This window comes from Didymella exigua (genome assembly GCF_010094145.1).
Source record: "Didymella exigua CBS 183.55 unplaced genomic scaffold M421scaffold_60, whole genome shotgun sequence".
Lineage (NCBI taxonomy): Eukaryota > Fungi > Ascomycota > Dothideomycetes > Pleosporales > Didymellaceae > Didymella > Didymella exigua.
Genome location: NW_022984834.1, coordinates 123320 through 139541, shown reverse-complemented (window position 1 = coordinate 139541; position 16222 = coordinate 123320). Strand labels below are relative to the sequence as shown.

Here is a 16222-nt window from a genome sequence, read left to right as displayed (position 1 = left end):
CCATCCACGCCATCCACGCCATGCCATCCACGCCATCCACGCCGTCCACGCCGTCCACGCCATCCACGCCATGTCATCCACGCCATGCCATCCACGCCATCCACGCCGTCCACGCCGTCCTCTCGTCCCCCGCTCCCGACCATGATGACCCGTACCACTCGGCTTCTGGAGTGATGAGGGTTTGGCGAGGCGTGGGATGACGGCTCGGCTTGGTTGTGTGTGTGAGGATGTAGATCGGGATGTAGAGACAGCATTTTGTGCGAGTCAGCGCGGTTGTTGTGTATTTCCGCCTTGGAATGCGGATGGGGGCGTGGGTTATGTAGTAGGGTAGGGGAAGTCGGTGTGGATCATGCAAGTAACTCAGTCTCCTGTTTATTGTGCGCGACCGGAGGATATACCGCACGCGGTCAAGCGTCATTGGCTCTCTGCAATGTGTTCCTGTCCTGTTCCTGTCCTGTACTGTCCTATTCATGTCCTGTCCTGTCCTGTCCTGTCCTGTCCTGTCCTGTCCTGTCCTGTCCTGTCCTGTCCTGTCCTGTCCTGTCCTGTCCTGTCCTGTCCTGTCCTATCCTGTCCTGTCCTGTCCTATCCTGTCCTGTCCTGTCCTGTCCTGTCCTGTCCTGTCCTGTCCTATCCTGTCCTGTTCCTGTTCCACTCCAGCACCACCCATTGTTCAGACTCGACTTGTCAGCTCCGCACTCTCCCTGTCAACAAAGCAATATAAACCTACACCACACCCCAGCCTCCGCTTCGGTGCCCGACCCCACGGGCCACGGCGATGTGCGCTTCAACCCACCACATCCCGCTCGTTGAGCAAAATGCTCAGTACCCTGTGTCTCCGGCGGCGGTGGACTTTGTTGTGTATGTCTGCGGCATCCTGATCTTCAACAGCACGTCAATGGGTCCTCCCCCTGTCGTCGTCGTGTATCCGATGAGGTGCGGGGTTGCTGCCGCTGGTGAAACTTCCGTCGCGGGGGCGTGGCCATAGGGCTCACTGGAATGCTTATAAGTGCATGTCCAAAGATGACGAGGCTCTACGACACGGCGTTGTGCTGGTGATGGACGTCTTCGGTTTCTTGGTCGAAGAAGGAAATGAAGGGCTGCGAAGAAGTCTGCACACTTCTGTACTGCGTTGAGCGCTTGGATGTTTTGCGCTGCCCACGGACAACGAAGTGTAACAGTGCCGCATGAGTTTCCCCGCGCACCGTCCATCAGTCGGGTTCGATGGTTGAAGATCTGCCTTAAAGAAGAACGGCGTGACGGAGCCAATGTGGTTCAGAAGTCCGTTCTGGACAGGTATGAAAGGGCTTCATTCTGGACAGGTATGAAAGGGCTTCATGCTTTTGTATAATGACTCATAATCGCGTCTAGGAAATTCAATTCTGAGACCTTCTCCTTCTTCTTAGTGCGTCGACGCCGTTGGTATCTGTCTCAGTCGCTTTCTGACATTGTGGTGGCCGTAGTTGATGTTTTCCCGGGTGAATGTCGTCGAACCAAGTGCTACTCGCTAGCAGCACGGTGCAGTTGAAAAAGTCCGCAACGTCGGTACTGAATGGGCATTGGCGTAGTGAATCAGGGATTATTGCACAAAAGATATTTGCCAAATCGTGAGCGAGCGTGCGCTCCGTCTAAACAGTGCACAATCATCTTTTACGTAGGTGCTTTTCAAGACCACTGTGCAAGCAAACCTCGTCGGCTATGTTTGTCGAAGCAAGTGGGAGAGAGATACTCCAGGATCCTCCGTAGCGCCGGGCAGGCATTCCAATATCATCCAAAGATGTCTGCTTGTCGGTGGGCTCATGTAACTGGCTTGTACATAGACGCCTAGAATCTTCCCTGCTTGACTGAAGATTCATCAAGCGTTTTGGGCCTACTGAATGCTGAGTGTTGTATGGTTGAGTGTTGTATGGTTGAGTATTGTACGGCTGAGTTTTGTATGGTTGAGTGTTGTATGGCTGAGTGTTGTATGGCTGAGTGTTGTGTGGCTGAGTGTTGTATGGCCGTGTGCCTATGACCTTGCTTGAGAGTCTTCTCGTCGCTCTTGCGCTGGTTGCTTCGATCGTGGGTTTTCGCTCCCTGTTCAATTTACATCTGACGCCTGCACCAGCACCTTCCTGGCTTCCCTACAACAGCAGCCTCGCTAACTTACTATCCTTTTACTGTCTGCCTCATGCTCACACGTTATTGCTGGATCATTACGATGAGTAAACGCGAATGGATTATGACCTACACTCGTTGAATGCAGTTGACCTCGTCTTCGGCCTCACGTTAAGATATACCACTATTGAGGGCTTGTCAGTATGTACTGATGTAGTGACAAAAAGGCCATTCTGACACATCCACTCCTCTGGAGTTCCGACAAAGCACCTCGTGTGCGATTAACGGACGTAGACCGCCACTGCAGTGCCTCTTGAACATCGCAGACTTGCATCGCTTCCACTCCCAGCCGAAATCCACCTACGCCTGCCAACCCTCCACCGCCCACTCACAAGCCTAGCAAACAGTGACATGCACCGCAAAGCCATCCTCATTTCGCCTAGCACCGAGCTACCGCACTCCCACTTCGCTCCCATCTCAACCAATCCGGTCACCTCGTCCGGTCAGCGGTCCTTGGCTCGCTCTAGCCCAGCTGTCAAGGCGGCAGAACAGCGGATTGCGCGCGATGACAGCGCGTACCTTCGGGAGCCCTGGACACGAGGAATCGACACGAGGGCTCCTGGGGCTCTGATTGGATGTCGCGAAAGGGGTGGAAATGCGCGGATCCAGTGGGCAGTGTGGTGATGCGGCTGCGCGAGCAGCGGGGCGCTGAGCCAGTGGCGACCAGCGTTGCCGCGTCTGCCGGTGGAGGGGAGTCTGTTTGTCAGCTGTTGTGGGCTTTTGCGCATCGTTGGGGACCGGGGAGGGGACTCTTCACAGGGGTATCGACAAAGATGATGTGCTGTCAAGGTGGTCGCGCTGCTCTTGAATTGGGAGGTTTGATTGCTGGGACAGAAGTCTCGACTCTGCTGCGCGGTGAGTTGGTCCACGTCAGCTCCCATGTTGCTGACGTTGGGTTCTTTGATAACGAGAAACTCGAGTGAGAGATTCCACGAAGCGTTGATCGAATCCACAAGAGATCAGCGTCATGTGTGGCAGTTCACTGCGAATCTGTACAGATCACCTGCATAAACGAGCTTGCTGGTCGCAATCAGAGAATACCTTCCCAATGCGGAACTGGGAGAAGCAAGCTGCCACTAAACACAGAGAGAAGACGGATACAGCAAAGTTTCAGGCGTATGCGCGCGATGCGCGAAGGCTCCGGTGAAGCCACGCGGGACTCCCAAGGATGATAGCGATGCAGGTGCGCCAGTCACCATTCGCTGTCCAGGCCTCCGATTTAGGTGCAATGGAGTTCCTTAGCCTGAGTAGTCGCACACACATGGTGCACTGATCGCAGGATAGGGTCGGTAGACTGTGCTTCTAGATCAGCCGTACCTGATCTAATGCGTAGTGAACACACCATTGGATGTATAGGGCCCAGAGCAACGGTTACGATACAGCGGAAGGTTCGCTGAAGACCAGCCGGTGGTTTCATAAGTATGCACGTGTTGAGACAAATGTGACACTTGATAGCGTGCTGCTTGCTTCAGCGTCCTTTGTGAGGTTTGGCAACTGCATGACGAGAAGCGGATGATGATAGATGCATGTGTGAGCCCCTGGTGAGATCGAGTTGGCTCAGGGTTTGGCTGCGCCGACAATTGCTGGCTTTCGCACAAGAACAACAGACGTGAGCTTTTGTTGGTGACTTCTTCGTGGTGGACGATCAAGCCACCAGCAAAGCATCTTGGCAAGCTGCTTTAGCAAGATCGTCGCACGCAAACACCAGTTGACAATATCAGGCGGTCAGTCTGCCACTTCGGATCCGATTCGAGGACTGCGCGGTGCCATGACTATCGCCAAGTTGAAATGTCCATCGTTCATGATTGATGGAGAATTCTCGAGATTGCAAATCATGGTCGTACGCTGAACAGCGGCAGGACAGTTCCGGCGGCCGGCCAATGACGTGTGCGCTCGGTACAATGCGAGTGATCCTCATCTCCATCTGCAAGAATGGCGCCACAATGCTGGTCTGGAGATGAGCGTTTGGCGATGCGCTCGTGATCACGACTATCAAACGCGAACAACGTCCAGGTTGAGTCGATCTTTGCACTGCCTCGTCGACTGAAAGTTAATGAATCCTTCCGCGGAGGCCCGGACATTACACTGGGTTTCTCTATCATCGATTCTAGTACAATGGTGAGGTTTGTACAATGGTGGGTTTTGTACAGTTATGTGAGCGTGTGAGTCCGTCTGCGTCTGATCCGGCACAGGAATCGCGCGACGGGTCACAGCAACAGCAACTTGGACTCCAATGTTGACGATGTCCGAGGTCGAAAGATGGAATTGAAACGAGTCATGAAGGCGCAAGATCGTCAAATCGATCTGCACAAAATTGCGATGCAAAGGCCGGACGAACCAGCCTCGGCCGGTCCAGGGTCCATAGCGGCTCTCGCTAGCCAGCCGCCCAGGCTCATTAAACCACCTCCAGTAAAGCTGGACGAACATACGCAGACCAAGCAAGTAACATTATGGGTCGCTGAACGGCATAGACACTATGAGAAAGCGCCGATTCGCAGAGCAAAGCCACTCAATAGTCATTCTTCAGTGCGACGGGAACGGTTTGCTTAGCTCCACATTTTGACACATGTAAGGTGGATCTGGGCGCTGGTGACAAGTAATGCAAATCGAATTAAATTCACAGCGATCACGTTGTGAAGACCACGGTACGAGCAATTCCCAGCTGACAGTTGTGTTTCGACAGCTACTTGCTTCTACCCGTAGCGATGGCCCCACCGTGACGTGTTCTAGTCCATGCAGTTCTGCACATTGCTCGTCGAATCGTACCAGTATAGCGGCGGGTAGGTTTCGCACGTGGATTAGGTTTCGTACTTGGAGTCGGCGCTCTTTCTGGACAAACGAAGGGAAATTGGAGGGAGTCGAATTCGTTAGATGGGCTATTCTGGGAGTCCCTCGACGGTGAAAACGCGATTGACGTGCACCTAACAACAGGAATATGTTTCAGATTCGACAGCAGTTGCCTTCGATAGCCTTTTTGTTTGCGCACATTGTTTACGACCGTTTGAGTTCATGTGCAGTTGCTGATCTCATTTTGAAAGTAGTGACGTTGTAAGAGTTACTCATAGGAGGAGCTTGGGGCAAGCAGCCATGGCATTGATTACACGCGGCAGGTGTACAACTGCAGGTCGTATCGTGTAGATAATTGTGGGCTAAAGGAAAGGTGGACTGATTTGCAAATCACCTGTTTCCAAGAGGCAGCGCGGCTGAAGGCCTGGAAGCAAGACGAGTGAGCGATCGACGTGCTCATCGAGATAATGCAACACCCGGGAATCGGATGCGTAATTTGAATGCAGGCGCAGAGCATACAGGGCGATTTTGGAAGCCGCAGCAAAGTGGGTATGTGAGCAATCGGCAGACGGAGGGAGACCGAGGTAATCCGTTATCGTGTAGGATTGTGGCTCCTTGTGCGTGTTCACGACCACACTTTAGCCAAAATCGCAACAAACTGCATCTGGGACAGGTAGAGCTCAGCTCTCAGCGCCGATGTCAAGGGTCTCCGTTCCAGGAACCGGGTATTCGTTGATGTTGTGAACATTGGAGGGCGAGACTGAAGGCGCTCAACTGGAGGGATGATGATTCCGCGTATCAATAAGAGGAAGGATGTGCATAAAACCCTTGTCTTGTGTTACTGGCCCAAGGATTTTTAAGGAATGCACCCGCGGCCTACGTGCGTGAACATGTGTTTACCGTGATAATTCCGTAGACATGCGACATATGGGAACCCGAGCAGGTAGGCTCCGTGTTCCGGTCTGACGGTGAAGCGCAAGCCCTAGACATGTGTCACGAATGTCACCCACGTTGTTTTTTCTCGTTTTCGTCCATGTCGTTGTTCGACGTGTAGTCTTCCGAGAGACACAGACCACACCACCTGACTTGATCGATAGTACCACTGAGATCAGGGCGGCCACAATCGTTACGTCGGGAAGTCGTTCATGTTGCAGGCTCAACAGCATATATTCAGTATGTAAATTAGTAAAATTATGCACCGGGGCGGTGTTTGAGAATTGCGTCTGCGTTTAGCGCCCGGTAGTCACAACGCCACCAGATCTTTACAAGTAGACTAGTGGCGAGGCCGACAGACGCCAGGCCTGGCGCGAGAGTCTCTGGAAACAATAGTTTGAACCGAATAATCGTCCATGTTTGAGAAGCCGGATGTGATGCAGCTTCAAGGGCAGGTGAAGGCTGCACCCAGCACCGTGGCGTTCGTGGCTTTCGTCGTGTATGACAGCCCAGCTCTATGACCTGCGGTCCGATTAGTAATGAACCGTAAGATGGGAGACTGTATCCTGTTCATGCAAGGGTTCAGTCACGACCCTGGGTCAGAATCGTGGAGACGTTGCCAGCACGACTCTCATTCTGGAACGCACAACGCCGTGCTGGCTGTTGAAAGCCGCGTAGTCGAACTTCCGGCTACGGCATTGACCGCGGCGAGTAGCCGGATTGGATGGCAGCGTGCTCCGAGGCTTATTGGGGCCTAGTCGTGACGCAGTGGCGACGCTACATGTACAATACTGACAGCCCCTGGTTGATGGCGCGAAAGAACTGTGGCTTGGCAATACACAGAAACGAACAGCGGCCGCCCAGCAAAACAGAGTGACGGACTGTCAGGCGGTCAACTGCTGCCGTACGACCATGTGGCGGTACCCAGCGCTTCCGCATGGTCGCATCGTACCTTGTGCAAGGTCTCGCTGGGGCTGGTGAGCACGCAGCTGCCCGTCCAGGGGATCAATAGTCTAGCAGCGTGGTTCCGAGGAAGAGGTTCATCCTCGAGCCAGGATCCTGCAGCCGAAGATGTTCGACAGCGACCATGATCCCAGCCGCTGCGCGCGGGGCTTGCGCTGGCACACGAACATAGAGCGGTCAAGACAGCCGACGTGAAGGAAGGCCGGGTGCTCGGCTTGGCGGGGCAGGCCGTCACTCCCAGGAGCGCCGAAGGGTCAGATGCAGGTCCGGCTCGCCTGCCGGATCTGACAGAGAGCGGGAGTGGGCAGAGACTCTGACTCGAGACTCAAGACTCGAAATTCGTGGACGCGAAACGCAGCGTGAGGGCTGGACGCTCGTCAAGGTTTCGTAGAAATCGGTAGCTGCAACGTTGCCAGAGGGAGAGAGTTTCCTCGCTGGCGGACCAAACAAGCGCAAACCATCTGAGGCCACGAAACTGCTTTGGCTCTGGATCTTGTCCTCGGCGCTGCGTGGTGAGCGATGAGGGAGGTGTTTGGTGTAATGTTTGATCGGCCGGCTTCAGCGCGTCGGGAAGGCGCGACCCTCGATCGAGGAGGGGGGCGTGCATCCTTGCTGCCAATCACGGCCGCCTAGACGTCGTTGCAACCTCCCGCAAACTGCAACCAGCGTCGTTAGACAGCTGTCAACCGCCCGCACCGAAAAAGGGGCTTATCCACCCGCGACCAGGTCGAGCGCTGAGCGTCGGTGCTGGCTTGACATCATACCTGTCATCGCAGTCGTCGTAGGCTGTTGCACTTTGACAGCAACCTCCACACGTGTGCGAAATTTCTTCTTTGTCGAGGCTGACGTACGTAGCATCGTCTCCATCAGCGAATCGCACCATCAGACTCCGCTCTGGCGAGAATTGTTCAAGTGGCAGGTCTGCCCTACCATATCGCGTGCCTTGGCGGTTTGAGACAAACTCGAACGCGAGTAGGCCCAGCATTGCACTGCAGGGGACTGCTGTCTCCGGCTCCCCTCTGCCTCTGCTTCACGAGCGAGGAGGAACAAGCATCGCTGTCGACGATGACCCATAAACAATCTCAGGTTGAGAGCATGTCGTCTTCCCAGCTGCTATTCCTGTATCACTGTGAACGCCTCTTTTTCTTCTGAAAACTCTCTGCTGCAGCACTAGTACCATCTCACATCATGACACGACAGTGAGCCTTCCGCTCCTGGCTGCTGGAAAAGCTCCGTTGCACAACTGTACACGGATGTCAGCCACCAGCCTGGTTTGGGCCTGCGGCAGCTGTCTACCGGGCATGGTGCCATCTGCTGGGGCCACAAAGGAGCCATCAGCGTGGCTCCGGCGCGCGCAACATGTCACTTCCTCGGATTGACCTCCGCTCTGGTCGACGGTACGGTTGCAGATAGTGTCGTTCACGTTGCTTCTGCCCCTCCAAACTTGCGGAGAGCTCTTCATAGCGCCCTGCCTCAATAGTCCCGCTCTCATGCCTCTTCAGCCGTCGTCGTGCAACCGGGCCCTTGCACAACTGGAAGTCAATGGCGACTCTGTCGAGCGCAGCTCAACTAGGGTCGCTGTTGGCAAGATGCACGAACTGCTTCTGTTTGGACAAGAGTGCATCCGGTCTGGTCTGCGCCCAAGTTGAGCGAGGAATGTGGAGGATAATCCCAGGGCAGTTATACGCGAAGGAAAGCGAGGCTGCCAAGATCGAACTTTGTTCTGCACAAAGTTGGCAGCTGGTAAGGCCTGAGACGATTGTTTGCAGGCCAGGCAGATCTTGGCTTCGCCCGCTGTCGCCGTAATGGAACGTTGACAGCTTGCTGCGGCGGCCAGTGTGTGGGAGCGCGGATGAGGTAATCGACAAGGAGCCAGTGAAAGGCACGCGACGAAATGGGCTGCGAACAGAAGCGGCCCGTGCTCGTTTCCACGTCGAGTCGGATGCAGCAAGATCTGCGTCGACTCAAGTCTGGCAAGTGGTGGAGACAAGCGGCGACACTCTAATGGCGCGCCCGGCGTAAGGCCTGCAGCAGATAGCGCGGCTTCACCACCGGCTCGTGCCTCGAGTTCTGCGGCGTAGTGGGAGGCCCTCTTGTTTCCCCTCCCAGCTAAAGCCTGCGTTGTGCACGTTCGGAGAATATAGGCCAAACCTTAACTCGCACCTGTCAGAAGCGCAGACGTCGTGCTAGACGCGCCTGTCTGTCCTCCATTGGCGCTTGCTAGCATTCCCCTGGCGCACTGCCTGGGTGCAAGATCGCGCTGCATGGTTGAAGTACGGCCCGTTGCAGTCTTGCTTTGCCCAGAAACGCCTCCTTCGCCGTGGACCTGTTCTTAAACACCTTGCGCCCGTCACCAGGACCCTGACCATACCTGCGAACTGCTGCGTGCTTGCGCCGGCTGACCTCTTCCAATTGCGACACTCCATTTGTATAGCCCAAGGTGATTGTATCTTCGTGTATCATAATTTGGGCCCGGACTTTACGAACCATTCCCGACACCAGTACATCTGCGATATAACCTGGTCGTAACTGCCCTGGAATCTGGCACCGCTCGTTAACCTTCACGTCACTACAACACTTTTTATTCCATTAGGTACGTCAATCAATATTTCCCTCGCTGTCAACAACCTCGCCGCTCTGCGTGGTTTGGAAATTATGGTTGGCTGTCAGGAAGAGTGGTTCGTCATGAACCATGGGACAACATTACACCCTGACAAGATCAAGTCGTCGAGAGACACCTACTAACAGCATTCAGCAGAATATAAGACTGTCGGTGTGCCAATCATGGAGTACCTCACACTTCATGATATCCCGCAGCGCCATTGCAACCCCGTACATTCACACAGAATGGCTTCGCAGTCAGATGAAAGGCCGGCGGCACACATGGTAGCGGTATGTGATATCTTTTCCTTTGACTGTACATCAACCCCCGGCACGGTTCGGTTGTTCCTTCCTCCACACACACATCGTGCAAGCTATGTGTTTGCCTCCCGCCGCAGAGAGACAGCAGCGCAGGCGCGAACCCTCCCGACGAGGGAAATCGTGCTACCTGAACTTTCTTCTGTCTCCCCTCCTACTCCGCCATATCTACCGGGCACATTCCCCTCTCACACTTTCCTCGAGGTGGAGATGGAGAAGAACAAGCCGGGCCCCGACTGCACCCCTGACCCTACCATTGCAGCCGCTCTTAAATGCAGTGATGCAGTGCACGATGAATACGTCGATTGGTGCAATACTAAGACAGCATCACAGAACCACCTGCAACGCAGTTCACCACCGCTACAGCCCGGCGAGCAAAACTTCCCAGGGAAACTCCCTTCGTTTGACGAGGTAAGTACAGTCCGAAAGTTGGAAACTTCTTTGAGCTGACCCCCGTAGTTTGTCCAAACAACAATTGAGAGGACCCCACCACGCACACCATCACGGAGGAATGAGTCTACGGAGAATTCCCCGCATGTGCGCCCTCAGTTCGATGACGTAACATGGTCAGACAGCAAGCGTAGGCGCGTCGACACATTGGGCGATATCTACGCTCGTCCCTCGAATGCTGCAGAGTACCCGCCCGCTGAGTCTCGTCGTGTGAGCTCTGCTATTGACCCTGCTCTGTACCATACGGGTCCAGCTCGTGCTAGGCAACAATCGGCAGGCCCCAGCCATCACCGTCCAAGCTTGCCTTACCCTCCTCCTGCATCGGCACCACAGCACGCCCGCCATCAGTCCCAGCCAGTCGCTCAAGGCCATGTCCCTTATCAACAGCCCCACATGCAAGCACACAGGGTGGTCGTCCAAGGATCATATGCGCAGCCTCCTCAACCTGGGATGATGTACGATCGCAGACAAAGCTATTACCAGGATCCTCACATCCAGCATCACGCCTACCCGTATGATGATCGTCGCGAGTCAGTGTACTACGCCAATCCGCAATATGCTGCTCAACCCACTGCGGGATACGAATCGGGGGTCTACTATGACGTTCGATTCCAGCAACATGTCGGCGTCGACCACAACGCCTTCAACCGCAAGCGACGTGGCAACCTCCCGAAGGAGGCTACCAACGTCCTGAAGGATTGGTTCGCTGCGAATAGGCAATCCCCATACCCCACCGAGGACCAAAAATTAGAGCTTTGCCGAGTGACAAGTCTGTCCCTGAACCAGGTAAGTCTCAGCCCTGTCGCCTCTCGGGTGTCTTAATATCTCAACAATCAACTTCTTTCGAAAGAGACTGACGAAATCACAGGTCAGCAACTGGTTCATCAACGCACGTCGTCGTGCCCCGCAGAAGGAGCAACGAGAGCGTGAATCAAACGCCACCTCCGAGCAATAGTGTTCCCTATCAAGCGAAACTCGTCACCGTTGTCGCCACTAGCAAGGAGGTACCATTCTTTCCGCCATCTCGCATTGGACATGCTTTGAGGTTGCCGGATATTTTCGACGCGCAATCGCTTTATTGTCGACTCTGGACATCCCTTTCTTATCATCATATCGATTTTCGACCGGTATATGCATCATCGAGTGCCAGAATGGGCCGTACCCATTCTGTCTAATGTACGTAATACCCTGGATACCAAAACGGAGCATTGTATTGGGCATGGGCACGGGTATATACATCAAGGCAAGGCGTATCTGGCGTTCCCGCGAACACTTCACGACGCGGTGATTGGCTTTGTGATTTCAGTACCTAGTATCAATCAACCCGAATCTACCACACTTGAGCAAGATAAGTTCGTGTGTTCAACGTGAACATTGATCCCAACACTGCAGCACTGACTGAGCAAAATCAGAATACCAGTACGTGAACCAAACACTCATGCTGAATCATGAGCCAAAAGCATGAGCAAGAGTCTATCGACCAATCCGCCACGATCAGGAGGCTTTCATTGGTGAAACATCCAAACGATGTGGCGCTATGCACTTTGCACCGCACCTCCCATGGCTCCATCCGCCACCAGATCAACACATTATCGAAATAGCAATGCAGTTGAGCGGCCAACCCAGCCATGGATACAGTTCCCACTACATGAAGCCTACAATGCACTACTGTCAAAAGACGATGTGCGTCGGTAAGTTCGCTAGCCCCCAGCTAGCCCAAGGTTTGCTCGCGTTGCGGGAGAAACATTGTGCACGAGACCATCGAACCTTACGTTTTTCATCCAAAAAATACGAATAATAGGGGCCGAACTCCGAAGCGGATTTGCTTGGCCGCAGTGTGTGAGCGTTTCATACAGGGCCTGGGTCCAGGGTCGGAAGTGCAATGTAGGAGAAACTTAATGCTTAACGGCCGACTGGGAGCCTGGGGGTATCATGCTTGTAGAGGGTGTTTTGAGGCGGACAGGGTTTGAGCAGGGGGAGTGACAGCCTTGCGGGAAACGAAACGGGGACGGTTGGGGTGTGTGTTGGTTGTGTTGCAGGATTTGGGATCTCTGGACCGGACGGAACTGCTGCCTTCGAGCGTTCTCCACTTCTGTGGTGGAGAACGGGGCTCCATCATGGCCGTCGTCATGTCCTGCGCCGTGTCACTTCGATCAGTGCGAGGCACTGAAAAAGTCAGGGTCGTTGAGAGGTTACACGTCAAAAGTGGATGTCGCAATAGACCCATGTATGATCGGCACCGGGGCTTGTCTCCTTCCATCTCTCACATTCACGAATTGATTACTCGATCCCACTTAGTTGAGTGGGCCGTGATCCGATCGCATCGTACATCCCAGTTCTTCAATTTGCGCATCGCAGGGCCGACGCGGTCGATCATGGTTGTCAGAGGGAACAGCCACGAATCCCAGTATGAAGAGTGAGGTGTGGTTCTGGCTCGACTGGCTGCGGGGACCGGCCCGAGCTGCACTAGGCTCACCATAACCAGGTACCGTGGACCAACATTGCACATCCACGAGTCAACGGGCGTCCGCTCACCGGTCCATCCTGGCAGACATCCCGGCGAGTAGAGAAGGTGATGCGACGGCAGTGTGAGGCTGTGCAAGTGTCATTGGAAATCCTGGGGTGTCAGTAAATGTCACGGGAGTAATGCGCAACGACAACTCAAATGTCGGGCTGGAGGCCTTGCAACAACGGATTTGCGACTGTGTTGACTGGCCGTAGTGGATCTGCGACGGAGGTGAGGTAGGGGTAGATTTGGAAGCTGAGGTTGCAGTTGAGGGTAAGTGACCGGGTGAGAAAGGAAGGATGACGAAATGATGAGTTTTAGTGCCTGGAGCGTCGACTTCCATACTTTGCAGTTGGTTGTGTGAACAAAATCTCTTTGCGCACGAGCAAATAAGGTGCCTGCACGATATGTGTGCCGTGTTCCTTCAATGCGTATGGAGCAGAAATGCTGATCGTCCACGTATTTGCGATAGCTCATCCGAGGACTGCTTGTCAACGTCGTCGTGACACGCAGAAAGGTATGGCTTGTAAACAATCCCGGATAACATGCTGTCACCTAGTGAATCACTTGCCAGATCGTTGCGATTTTGGAGTACCTAACTTACAACCCGACTGAAGGTACAGTGCTGTCGATCGTAGATTTCGCACCCCTTCATTGGCCGGGTCTCCTCATTACAGCGACGGTGTTCCGCGCAGATATGCGCACTACCTCGACAGCTGCCATGAGTCGATGGACATGGCGTGATGTTGACGCTTCGAGACCGGTTCCCGCAGCCGTTGTCCCGTAACGGCCTACAGTCCCATGGAACTATGAAGGCAGGTGCCGTAGCGTTCCCAAATTACTTCGTTGTGGCATTCGACAATTGGGTCCTTTTGCATGTAACGTCAACGGTTGAGCTCTTGACGGCGGGGCTGGGTGCGGAGGATTCCGCATTGGTAGATGTCAGGATGACTCCTAGCGATGTTGGAAATGACCATGCGAGGATGAACGCTAGAAAGATGTCATGGACTGCTTGAAAGGTGAGTATCAGGGAACAGTCAATATTGAATAGCGCGGTCCACTGCCAAAACGCGCAATGATGTATGAAGTAGACATTGGATCGACGTGTTTTTATTAGCTGCGATGCACATATGTACATACGTGGGTATCTTCCAAACGCCAAAGCAATGCTGAAGATGCGATAGAGCCACCAAAAACGCTCCAGAATGTGGCGCGGCTAGTTCAGAATGGCCAGCTTGACGGCCGAATTTTGTCTTTCATACTGCTTCGCCATATCGTAAACTAGCTCGCCCCACTCGAACTCCCCTCGGTGGCTCCTTTGCTTGTATGGACTATGTCTGATCGGCGTTATCCAGTCGATTATGTTGTTGCCCATAACGTCTTTCCATCCCATCATGAGGCTTGTGTACCAAGGATGTTCGTGCGGCTTGGTCTGCATAACAACGTAGGTCAGATTTGGACCGCGTTGAATGGTCGTCAGAACTGGCCAGTCGTCATGGCTTTGTGATTTGTCTTGCGCAGAAGGTGTGGACGGAAGGCTTAACCTTTCCGAGGTGTTCGAGATCCGGAAGGCGATGTTATGGATGCCGCCTCGCTGGATACCCTCCACGGAAGTGTAGTTGATGCACAGATTCCAGCCAGTCATGCAGCTCATCGTGAATGTAAAGATGCAAAACAGGATACCAACGACAAGGACGCCTATCCAGGTACCTGGGTGTGAGCCAGTCTGGCCAACATTAGCATCTGCTACGTAGCTGGCACAATTGCGAGAGGGTCTGGCTGCTTACCATTGAAATACGTTCGCCCAAAAAAACAGCAGTAACGATCCAAATGTATGCAGTATACAATGCGCCAAAGAAAACGAATTGCATGAAGAATTTGTGAGTGGTCTCAGCAATGATTCCGCCTGCCCACGGACAGTAGTGATCCATCTTGCGCACGCAGCGACCCAGCTCTTTGCAGTGATGCGTCCTGTCCGGTTTCCAATTGTGGCACTTATCACACCACAATGGCATGCCCTCGTAATCGCAGATGTACGCATCGTACTGCCCCAGCCAGCTTGTTGTGACCTCTTTTTTCTCCACCGATGTGTCACCTAGGGGTACTAGATCCGGCTTCGACCATATAACTTGTATGAGGCGCGACCAAGGTACGAGTAATAGGAGGAGCAAGACGGCGTAGACGACTATGAGGGCGATGCCTGTGGCTCGCCGTGGCTGAACGTTGAGGTCCTGGCGCAACTCGGCGGAGGGTTCGCGTAAGTACTGTACACATATTTGGTATACAAGAACCCAGGTCACGTATCCGATTGCGCCCAGTTCGAGTAACGGCATGACGACGCTCGATGATTGCCCAAGGCGCTGTTCGAGCACCGACTGATCGCGCACATCTGCCGTTGTCGCGCCCGCTGCTGGGATTACTGGAGGCGCCATATCGAGGCGAAAGTGGTGAGCCTCACGGAGGGGTATGAGGTCGTCGTGGGCAGCGGTGAGCCATGATTCTGCTGCCAGAGTGATGAAGCATGAAGAGAGATTAGCTTGGCAATGCGCCTCAGCCTGCGCCTGCCGCGTCCTGCCTCGAAATAGACAATGACGTCGACGTATTTACACTCGTCTCATTTCAATACCGCACAAAGACCGGCACCATGCTTTGGGATCAGATGAAAAATTGCAGAAGCAACCCCTGGATGTGTCGACTTGTAAAATCAAATCGTTGCAATCATCGCACACCAGTTGGGGCGCCCGAGGCTGGATCAGCGCGAGTCATGGGCCTTTCTGCCCTGGCGTCTAGCTGCAAGTCTACTTCTTCAGCCTGATGACATTTTGCACCTCACTACGCATTTCCTTGCCACTGTATGCAACCCTCGTGACACCCAAGACGTATAGGCTTCATTCTTGCTTCTTGTCTTGTACACCTCGATGCTTTGAAGAACTCACAGCGAGCAGCGTGCCTTGCAATGAAGCTGAAGCTGATCGTTTGTCTGACCGGTCTCCCAGCCTTGTGGCTTGCTGAGCCTCCTCACTTAGTACGAGAAGGCTGTGTCTGTAATAGACGATGCAGCGAACGATGTGCAACTCCTTACTCCTTTAACGCCTATAACAGGTTACTCCAGCAGCCTCTTCAAGACAAACGAAGCGGATAAGGGCAAAAGCTCTGCAAGAAGAAGCCATGAAGGTTGCTCGAGGTCCTTCATAAAGATTATTCGCCCCAAAATGGAAGTGCAGGCGAAGGAATGCTTCTTCGCCACAACTTACATTTCACGTAGATCACACAGATTAGCGACGAGGAAGAGGACGTCTTGCGCCTACCTTAAGATGCAATTATCCAGGAAGGGCGAGCTGCTTCCGTGAAGAAAAGTGTTAGTCATTCAGTCTCACCGTGCACATTGCTGACCTTTGGTAAGCGTAGCTGCGCGCTGCTGGTACTGCGTTCCACAAAACATATGACGCAGACAGATAACCGGCTCCGCGTGCAGTCTTGGTCACATCGAACTGCGCTCACCGCCGG

General features: G+C 53.8%; 6 protein-coding genes across 6 annotated transcripts in view; 3 read left to right on the top strand and 3 right to left on the bottom strand.

The window, feature by feature from the left end:
• The window catches only part of M421DRAFT_426544 (uncharacterized protein), a gene marked incomplete at its 5' end in the record, with an annotated part of 473 nt that extends 227 nt beyond the window's left edge, over window positions 1–246 (top strand). The window contains one exon of the mRNA XM_033594429.1: window positions 1–246. This exon is cut by the window's left edge and continues 10 nt beyond it. Within this exon, the coding sequence (XP_033443054.1) occupies window positions 1–200 (200 nt within the window).
• M421DRAFT_349206 (uncharacterized protein) lies at window positions 187–1013 on the top strand. The gene is made up of 2 exons (XM_033589560.1): window positions 187–434; window positions 529–1013. Exons 1-2 carry the CDS (start codon window positions 350–352, stop codon window positions 879–881), a joined length of 438 nt encoding a protein of 145 aa, XP_033443053.1. The 5' UTR covers window positions 187–349; the 3' UTR covers window positions 882–1013.
• Window positions 1014–1376: 363 nt separating this feature from the next.
• M421DRAFT_96572 (uncharacterized protein) lies at window positions 1377–2172 on the bottom strand (the record flags this gene model as incomplete). The annotated part of the gene is made up of 3 exons (XM_033598401.1): window positions 1377–1628; window positions 1689–2118; window positions 2150–2172. The coding sequence occupies 3 exons, from the start codon at window positions 2170–2172 to the stop codon at window positions 1377–1379; spliced, it is 705 nt and encodes a 234-aa protein (XP_033443052.1).
• Window positions 2111–3173, bottom strand: M421DRAFT_426539 (uncharacterized protein). The gene has a single exon (XM_033594428.1). It carries the CDS (start codon window positions 3036–3038, stop codon window positions 2601–2603), a length of 438 nt encoding a protein of 145 aa, XP_033443051.1. The 5' UTR covers window positions 3039–3173; the 3' UTR covers window positions 2111–2600.
• Window positions 3174–9363: 6190 nt separating this feature from the next.
• Window positions 9364–11072, top strand: M421DRAFT_349127 (uncharacterized protein). Its single transcript, XM_033589559.1, has 3 exons — window positions 9364–9433; window positions 9599–10170; window positions 10219–11072. The coding sequence occupies exons 2-3, from the start codon at window positions 9625–9627 to the stop codon at window positions 11029–11031; spliced, it is 1359 nt and encodes a 452-aa protein (XP_033443050.1). The 5' UTR covers window positions 9364–9433; window positions 9599–9624; the 3' UTR covers window positions 11032–11072.
• A 2703-nt stretch (window positions 11073–13775) lies between these two features.
• Window positions 13776–15396, bottom strand: M421DRAFT_426536 (palmitoyltransferase PFA5). Its single transcript, XM_033594427.1, has 2 exons — window positions 14503–15396; window positions 13776–14441 (listed from the first exon to the last, which is right to left on the bottom strand). The coding sequence occupies exons 1-2, from the start codon at window positions 15145–15147 to the stop codon at window positions 13932–13934; spliced, it is 1155 nt and encodes a 384-aa protein (XP_033443049.1). The 5' UTR covers window positions 15148–15396; the 3' UTR covers window positions 13776–13931.
• Between the last annotated feature and the right edge of the window lie 826 nt (window positions 15397–16222).

Excerpts from the sequence above, each read along its gene's own strand:
- M421DRAFT_349206 (XM_033589560.1), top strand. The coding sequence starts at position 350 with ATGCAAGTAACTCAGTCTCCTGTTTATTGTGCGCGACCGGAGGATATA. Across the intron at positions 435-528 it reads TCATTGGCTCTCTGCAATGT|TCCTGTCCTGTCCTGTCCTG; the intron begins GTTCCTGTCCTG and ends TGTCCTGTCCTG.
- M421DRAFT_426539 (XM_033594428.1), bottom strand. The coding sequence starts at position 3,038 with ATGGGAGCTGACGTGGACCAACTCACCGCGCAGCAGAGTCGAGACTTC.
- M421DRAFT_349127 (XM_033589559.1), top strand. The coding sequence starts at position 9,625 with ATGGAGTACCTCACACTTCATGATATCCCGCAGCGCCATTGCAACCCC. Across the intron at positions 10,171-10,218 it reads AACTCCCTTCGTTTGACGAG|TTTGTCCAAACAACAATTGA; the intron begins GTAAGTACAGTC and ends TGACCCCCGTAG.
- M421DRAFT_426536 (XM_033594427.1), bottom strand. The coding sequence starts at position 15,147 with ATGGCGCCTCCAGTAATCCCAGCAGCGGGCGCGACAACGGCAGATGTG. Across the intron at positions 14,442-14,502 it reads TGGGCGAACGTATTTCAATG|ACTGGCTCACACCCAGGTAC; the intron begins GTAAGCAGCCAG and ends AATGTTGGCCAG.